Genomic DNA, 9,151 nt, shown 5'->3' with positions numbered 1-9,151 from the left:
TTCCCCAAATGATCACTCCTTCCCATTTAAACTCGTTCAAGCATAAGTTTGCCCCTATCCTATATATACCTGCACTCATTCTGATACATTTTCTATAATTATCCTTTTATCATACCATGTCTGCACATACTCCCATGAGGCATTTTAAGGTGATAATTATCTGGTGTTGAACGGATGCCCATCACGGTGGTTGTTGAATAAAAGGGTGCTGTGACCAGAATGTCAGGTGAATGATGTGGACAAGCATGCCAGACTTGTTGCCATAAGTTTTGAGCTAAATGAGCATGGCAGAAGGTAATATCAGAGGAAACAATGGTAATTGTGCTTGGAATTCACTGGTATGAAGTATGATGTGACAGACTGACAATTCATCAAGGCAGATGAGGGCTGATGGAGATTTTTCAAATTTATGAAATAAATATTATAAATTTGCTGCCCACCAAAGGAATTGAGTGCAGATATTCACAAGATATCTCAGTTATAGAGTGTATATGCATTTTTAACATGTAAATGCACCAAGGTATGCAGAGGTCTGTATAAGCCTTAAGGTTGCCATCCCAAAAAATTCACTCTTCAGCATTTGTGTTTTCAATAGTTGTAAACATTTTTAATATTGTAATTGCACCAATACATTGCATGTATAAAAATAAGCAACTTCCTAGGATTCAGGAATTATCTGAGTAAAATCATTTAATAATTACTAGTTACTACTGAAGAAATGTTAAAGGGTTAAGGATTGTAGTTACTTGCAGAACTTAGTATCACATACATAGTATCATTTGTAATCAGGAGAATTCCATATAAATTCCTCATCATGTAAAAACTTATTGATAATGAATGATTGAATAGAAGCAGCAGAGTTCTGCAATTTCTGTATGTCTGTATGACAGTTTTTATAGTTACGACTACACTCTATCAACTTGTGTAGGCCACATAGAGGATGAAGGACTCAAGTATGTTTTAGGTGAGATTGCAGATATGGAAGCCAGTACATGGCAATTAAAGTAAGTACTTAGCCATAGATCGTTGCCCACATGAATATAGAATGGCTAACACAATGATTCTATGCTTTCTGCTCAGACTTTGGTTTTTAATAATAAAGGCTGATAATGGATGGTATCAATAAATACAACTTCAAGATCATATTTATGATGTAGGTACTAACGAATTGCATTTTCTTTACAGAAATATATTACAAGGGTCAAATTAGTATACAAAAATAATAAAATTGTTAAAACAGTCTCATCATCATGTGTATATATACCAAAGCATCCATACAACACTATTTATCACAAAAAATTAAATCAACATCAAAAGCTTCTCAAATATTCATTGATAATTTTAATAGATTTAACTGTTTTGTAGAATGCAATGAAACCTTGTCACAATTTCTTACAAACTCCATTTTAGATTTCTACTTTTTTGAGCTCCAAAATGACAGATTGTATCATTCTGATCTCTCCTTGTAAACATTTGCACTAATAGAAACCTTTGTTGTACCCAGTAAACCTATTTCCTTTTTATAATTCTCCCAAAGCTAATAATAACATTCACAGTTGAATAAGTAAATAGATCAATAAAATATCTTCATAAAAGTCTCAATTACTTGTGACTGTATTAAACCAAGGAGCATGGCTCTATTAAATCTCCCCATCCCATAATTCTTCAACGGTCTTGTAGGGACTGGTTGTGCTATTAACAAATTTCTGCCCTGTAGATATCTTACCCTGTTTAAGCTTGGAAATCTTGTCGTGATCATCCAGAGTCAATGACCAATCAAAGATTTGAAAATTTTCAGCAATTCTGCCTGCATTGAAGCTCTTGGGCAGCACACTCACTCCCTGCTCTACCCCCCACCTTAAAATAACCTGCATTTGCACACCATTGATCCAAGTTTCTGATTCATGTCCAAGCAATAATTCCAAAATAATCAATTATGAACAAATAAATACCTGAGCTCTAGTCTTTCCATGCTTTTCAGCAATTTCTTGTATAAGGGGGTTATCTATCACCACATTAGAACCCCATGGATTATTTGGAGCTCCCAGAGGAGACCATGCACTCACATGAATGTTATGCTTGCTGCAACACTCTCTCAACTTCTTTTGCTGCCATAGTGGGTGCATCTCCACCTGTGATTGCATACCATGATCATCACACATTAAAGCAATTTTGGTGCAAAATATTACCATCCCAAGTAATTCTTGACCGTTAGATGCTTTAGAATATGTATACACGAAAAAAATGAACACAGATAGCCATTGGGTCAGATGGAAAGCAAGATTTCAGAATAGAAACTGTAACTCATTACCTGATCAACAGCAGGAGGGATCTTGGCATAGCTCAGTAGGTCTTCAATTTTTTTAGAGGAAAAGTTACTGACCCCAATGGCTTTGGTAAGCCCCGTCTCCATGCACTGCTCCATTCCCTGCCAAGTGGACTTTATATTTAATGGCAAGAAGTCTTCTTCTTTTGGCTGGGAAAATAGAATACGTGTTCTCATCTTGACAGGCCAATGGATAAGGTACAGATCCACATACTCCAGTTGTAAACTCCTGCATATTAGAAATATTGCAATAAGAAGGTCTGCAAAATAGAGTGAATACTGAACAGATGACTGAACCTGTTAAAAGGAATCGATACTTCAAACTATTCTTGATTGCAGCAATTGGGTCATCGTGTTCAGTGTTCCCTAATTTGGAGGTAACAAAAACATCTTCTCTGTTGACAATCCCACTCCGGAAAGCTGAATTAAGAGCTTCTCCTAGAGCATGTTCTGTACCGTAATAGCTTGCTGTGTCAAAGTGTCTATAACCCACCTACAAAGAAGAGAGAAAAAAAACTAGAGACATCATATTAGGTTAATTGGATAGCTCAAATACATCACTTCTAGAATAGAGCAAAGGAGGTTCATACCCCATCAGTACTAAACTTTGGAAAAATTAGAGAAGTTAAAAAACCTCCACCCATAATTTTGTAGAGTAAATATTGGAATCCCCACCCACAACATAGAATTATTAAAGAAGTAACAAAAATATCCAAACACGACATTAAATCTTTAATAGAGTAAAGGATTGCCTCATGCCAGACATCCATAACTGGTAGAAATGATGAAACTAGGTTGGAACAGATAATTATGACATTTTATAGAGTGAAAAAATTGCATTAGGTACCTGGAGAGCAGTAGTCATAGCAGCTTTAATCTCCTCATCATTCAGATTTCTGGTTGCAGTCCCCAACCCAATTAGGGGAATCAGGGCTCCTGTATTAAGTTGAGCTGTTCCCTCTGCAATTCTCATTACCTAGTGCCCGAGGCTACTCTGCAAGCATTCAAAGAACCATAGATCATCTCCATTTTACAAACTTCTAATTTCTCTTTGGTTTGCACCATTTCTGATTCAAAAATAGGCATGAGATCTACCAGAAATTTCACTACCTACCTTTGAAGACTTCTTCGGCAGAAAGCTGGACTGTAGCATCAAGCTCTTGCCACAGTGTTGAGTGCCCCGGAATCGTTTTTGATAATCTGAGCTTGGACAAAACCCTTAAAAGATAGAAATTATACAAAACAAAGTGACGAGCTTGTTGATTCCAGGCACAAACGTTCTATTCAACTTAGATTCATGTAATTAAACATGAAGTGGGTTCCCTCAAAGGAAGGGAGCGAATAAATTTCAGCTTATATAACCTGAACAGAATGCAAAGCGATTAAATTTATCTGAGCTGTCAGAGTTTCACTGTTGTTTACCATTTATTGGGACGCAGCTAGCAGACTGCAATAATCGTCTCCTAGATATTTTCACCATGTAAAGACAGATTCTCGTATTCTTTAATGTTTTGTTGTCTATATTCCGTTGATTTTATATTTATTTCTACATAATTTGCCTATATAATATTAGTTAATATTACGTTAGAGATGTCTTTTTAATCTGCAATATATTTTTAAGTAGAATGGGGAAAATTAAATGGATGTTTTTTATATTAAAAAGCAGTCAAAAGGGGCTCATCTAGGTACAGAGCAAGAAAAACAGTGGCAAGCCAATTGTCAGTAGAGAAGCATCCCCCTAAACTTTTCCTCTATCAGAAACTTTAATCATTCTATGCATATTAACCAGGTAAATAAAAGTTAATAAAAGTGTGCCACACAGGGCAACAAATAGTTAAGCTCAAGCATAACCAGAAACTAAAACTATAAGCCGATAGGCCACTAGGGCCGAACAAAAAACCAAAGATCCAAACCATAGAAGACAACTATTTCTTTTTTCCATGGCTCCTCTTGGGGAGGAGCTTTCTAGCCTATTCCTTGGTGAGGAATTTGAAGAGGTCCCTGCAGTCTTCGTCCTCCTTTCCTTTCCTTTGCCTTTGATTGTGCTTTCCTACAGAAGACACAAAGTGGTCACCGAGCAGTGCATAACATTCAGAGCAAACCTGGAGACATCCTACAGCTTGTTCTCAATGGCTTCCATTATGTTGGTGATTTCTTGCAAGTTTTCAAACATACCCTCCACTTTCTTACCCAATTCTGCTAGATTGTTGTCATCTTCCTCCTTTATACTGCTCACTTCCTCCACCACCATCATCTTATGGAACCTGAGAGTAGGGGACGGAGAGTTGGTCTGGGATTTGGAGCCGGCCTCTGAACTCATGGAATTTTTTGGACTCTCAGAAGCATGGGTGGAGCTGGCAGAGTGGGGGGTCGAAGTAGACTGAAACGAGGCCACATTGTCAGAAGGGATGGAATTCCCAATTTCATGGGATGAGGAGGGGTCCCTTAAGGATTTCTCAGGGAGTTCGGAGGTCAATCTCACAGAGCGACGGGGAGTGTTAGCCTCATCTATAATCTCCACATCAGAGTCAATTTCCTGAATTCTAACTTTCTTAGGGGTTTTAGCATCCTTTGAATGGTGCTTTTTATTCTTCTTACTGCAAGAGCCAATTTCAAGCAGCCGAGGAGGGCTTATGTCAGGTTTATCAGCAGCAATGGCTAGGGGTTGGTTTCCAAGCACATTCTGGACAGAAATCATGCGAGGGGGGCAAAGGGCCAGGTGGAAATTGTAGAGGCGGAGGATAAGACCTTGGTGTAGAATAGGAAATTCCTTGCCTTTTTTCTTAGCCTCCGCAATATCTTTAACACTATAGTCCAAAGAGTGCAGCAAAAAAAAAGGAATGGAGATAAGATCTTTATTCTTAAGATGGTTAAGGAAAGGAAGGTGATAATAGTAGAAGACCCCATACCGTCCTTCAAGGGTGAAATATTTCATTATGATGTAGCAGACCTCGTCCCAAGGCGACGGAAGCTCCTCCCGGCTAAAGTCGCCCGCCCTCTTCACAGGGTTCTCCCCCTCATGGAAAAACTGGTTCAGGCTGGTGGTATCTGAAATAGATCTGTCGCCTGAGCGATCACCTCTTCTTTGATTTCGAAGGAAATACCATGTTGATAAAGACATATATTGGCATATTCTGATATAGGTATATGCTAATAGCATCTAAGGTTCAACACGGAAGATAATATTAAAGTTTGTAATTTAAGTATAAATTTTTTTATTATTAATGTTATCTAGATAATATAAAATGAAAATTAAAATGTATCTCTAGTATTGATCTTATTTGATTTTAAATATTTAAACTTTGCTTCAATATTATTTTATTTTCACTTAATTAATGTTTATATTATTTTCTACTTGTAAACTCTATTTTTTAATGTACAAAGATTTACTAATCAATCTTATTTTTAAACAAAAATATTAAAATGAAGCAACATTCAAGTAACCACAATACCTACATAATATTATAGTTTATATTTTAAAATAATTAAAAAAGCACATGTAGACAATAATTATAGTCAACAAAAAAATATATATCAAAGGTTGGATTGGATAACAATTACTTTTAAAGAGAATTTGTTTAGTGATTTTAGATACACAAAAATACATACAATACTTAACTTCTCTAAAAAGAAATAGCCATTTACAAAATCAAAACATAAAAGACCCATGAAATTAAGGGAAATTTAACCTAGCTTGTCTATTTAGTTATAGTTGTGACATTCTTAGTGCATTTCAAACAACAACCACCATGTATCATAAATATTTAAAATCTAGCGTAATACAACAATAGGTAATGTATAAGGAGATAAAATATTGAATATTTAAAATCATTCAAATTTCATTATATAATTAAAATAATAGAAGCATAATTTTTTTAATTTAATTTTGAATGAAATTGTAAATATTTGTAAACTAATTTATATATTATATAGAAAAATATTAATTGAAGCAAATTGGGAGAGTATATTTTTTGTATTAAAAAGCAGCAAAACAAGGGTGTTGTCCTTATAACAACAGTCCAACGAGCATAAGGTAAACAAATATAAAAAATTGGGAGAGTATGTTTTATCAAATATTTTCTAAAGTTTTTAGTCTATCTTTTTCTTTTCTTTTTTTTTCTTCATTTGGCAAGTTGTCTTTTTTTTTTTTATTCTTTCATAAGAGTCATATGTGAATGGTGGCATAATTCTTAATCCTTCTAAATACTTTATGTCATTCTTGCTCTTTTTGTTGGTCTTATATTAATATTGTCTTTTGGAAGTGTCAAACCTTATGATTGTATATTGTCAATACCTAAGCCAATCTAAAGGGTATTTGTATTGTTGAATCTCTTTGTACAATGTAATTGGAATAATTTGTGAATTATGATCTTCAAACAATATTCTCTAGTAATAGTTAAACTAAACCATTACAGACATTGGTGGTTGTGGTGGCACAAATCCTTATTTGTATACAATATTTTAAATATATTCTAGAGCTTCATTTACAAACCCTACTATCCATAAATTTGAACTAAACATTACTCTTGTATTCTTAATAAATAATAATTCCACATCAATTTCATCATTATGAGCTCCTTTTGTTGCATGAAGACTTCTAATTTTTTATTCAATGCTAAATGCAAAAAGATTTTTCAAAGAGTATATTTTTTTTCCATTATAAATATAAATATTATTTTTTGTGGAGAACAAATTAACGGTATTGTAAAACTCTTCATTGCTTGATGTTCTAATGTTGGAACTAGTTCTTGTCATTAACGATTTCCAAACATCAATTATTTGTTTTGCGTCTCTTTAATAGTTGATAAAAAAATATTATTGAATGTCTTCTCCATCTTGTCTAAATATTTTATCTAAAATTATCATTATTTGAATTTTTTTAGTACCTTTGTCCATCTATTGTTATCATATATTGGTTTACAATTAACCGATGACAATAAACCAAGATCTTAAACCAAAATCATAAATATGTCTAATAGAAATGATGAACTTATTGAATACTATGTAAAGTAAGTATACAAATTTAATAGATAAGAATGACATTTATTCTAAAATGAATGGTTTTCTACAAAATTATAATGACACATGTTCCTGGAAGGATTAGATGAGAACCTTGTGGGAATGCTTGGTGTAGTTGAAAATCAATGTTTTTTAATAATTTCTCACCAATGAAGCTCATTTTATTGACGAATACGTACTTGACATGTCTTATTTCTTCTTGCAAACTTGTTAATTTTATTCCCTTTAGTTAAATGATATCTCTTATAGGGGTTTTCAACTTGGAATGAATAACTTAGATGACCTTATGTTGAAAGTTGCAACTCTAGTTCATACTATTCATTGAATTATCATGGTTAAAGATTTGATAATGTTGAATTTTAATAATGTTGAATTTTGAAGAGTGTCATTGATAGCACCAATTAGATATGATTTTCTTGTTCATACTATTCATTGAATTATCATGTGTAAAGTAAGTCATTTTGATTCATATTGTAGTGTAACATAATTATGTTGATAATTTTTCTTGTTTATGATCAAGGCTAATGTAATTGATATATTATGGTATATTGTCATGTATGAAGCATCCATTATCTCTCATGTTATTTGTGAAATTTATTTCTTTAGTTTAGTATCAAATACGTATACATATACATATACATATACATACATACTTGTGGCAGGAAGTAGGGTTGTGAGGCACCAAGGATATCATTTGGGTCATTTCTAAACCCATATATCCATTGCATACCCCTTAAATAGCCTTAAAACACCTCTAATATGCCTAATTAATATATAAAAGGGTAAATAGTTATAGAAATAAAGAGAAATTCATGGGAGTAAGTTAATTAAGAGTGAATAAAGTGAAAGAGTGTGGAAACAAATAATGATATATATGTGTGTGTGTGTGTGTGTGTGTGTGTGTGTGTGTGTGTGTGTGTGTGTGTGTGTGTGTGTGTGTGTGTGTGTATGTATGTATGTATGTATGTATGTATGTACATTTATATATATATATATATGTGTGTGTGTGTGTGTGTGTGTGTGTGTGTGTGTGTATACATATACACATATGTATATGTATATACATATACACACATATACATATGTACATATACATATGCATATACATATATATACATGTATGTATGTATGCATGCATGTATGTATATATATGTATGTATACATATATAGGTATGTATATGTGTTTGTGTGTGTGTGTGTGTATGTATGTATATACATACATATATGTATGTATATATATACATACATACATACATACATACATATATGTATATATACATATGTATACACACACACACACACACACACATATATGTATGTATGTATACATATGTATATATACACACATATATATATATATATGTATGTATATATATACATACACATATATATACACATATATATATGTGTATGTATATATATACATACATATATATATATATATGTGTGTATATATACATATGTATACATACATACATATATGTGTGTGTGTGTGTGTATGTATACATACATATATGTATACATATATATGTATACATACATACATATATATACATATTTACATACATACATACATATATAAAGCATGATGAATGAATTATAATACATGTGTAAGACATTAAAGGATATTAATATATGATATTATTGGTTTAAATGTGAATGTGTGTAATTTATTATAAATTGGTTTATACTTATTACATATATAAGTTCCCCCTTTTTATGCATCACACCAAGGTTGACTACATATGATAAAATAAACTTACACTTGGGTCAATATTTTTCTATCAACATTGATTTTGTTGCAAA

At 32.8% G+C, this 9,151-nt stretch overlaps 1 protein-coding gene across 1 annotated transcript; it reads right to left on the bottom strand.

The window, feature by feature from the left end:
- Positions 1-1,299: 1,299 nt before the first annotated feature.
- LOC131075729 (NADPH-dependent aldo-keto reductase, chloroplastic) lies at positions 1,300-3,801 on the bottom strand. Its single transcript, XM_058012602.2, has 6 exons — positions 3,441-3,801; positions 3,174-3,320; positions 2,644-2,819; positions 2,312-2,555; positions 1,953-2,132; positions 1,300-1,868 (listed from the first exon to the last, which is right to left on the bottom strand). The coding sequence occupies exons 2-6, from the start codon at positions 3,297-3,299 to the stop codon at positions 1,641-1,643; spliced, it is 954 nt and encodes a 317-aa protein (XP_057868585.2). The 5' UTR covers positions 3,300-3,320; positions 3,441-3,801; the 3' UTR covers positions 1,300-1,640.
- Between the last annotated feature and the right edge of the window lie 5,350 nt (positions 3,802-9,151).

The sequence above is a fragment of the Cryptomeria japonica genome, chromosome 1 (assembly GCF_030272615.1).
Source record: "Cryptomeria japonica chromosome 1, Sugi_1.0, whole genome shotgun sequence".
Taxonomy (NCBI): Eukaryota; Viridiplantae; Streptophyta; class Pinopsida; order Cupressales; family Cupressaceae; genus Cryptomeria; species Cryptomeria japonica.
This window is presented reverse-complemented; position numbering and strand designations above follow the sequence as displayed.

Coding starts and splice junctions, on each gene's coding strand:
- LOC131075729 (XM_058012602.2), bottom strand. CDS start 3,299: ATGAGAATTGCAGAGGGAACAGCTCAACTTAATACAGGAGCCCTGATT. Junction 2,820..3,173: donor CTATGACTACTGCTCTCCAG/GTACCTAATGCA, acceptor TCTTCTTTGTAG/GTGGGTTATAGACACTTTGA. Junction 2,133..2,311: donor TCCCTCCTGCTGTTGATCAG/GTAATGAGTTAC, acceptor ATGCAATCACAG/GTGGAGATGCACCCACTATG.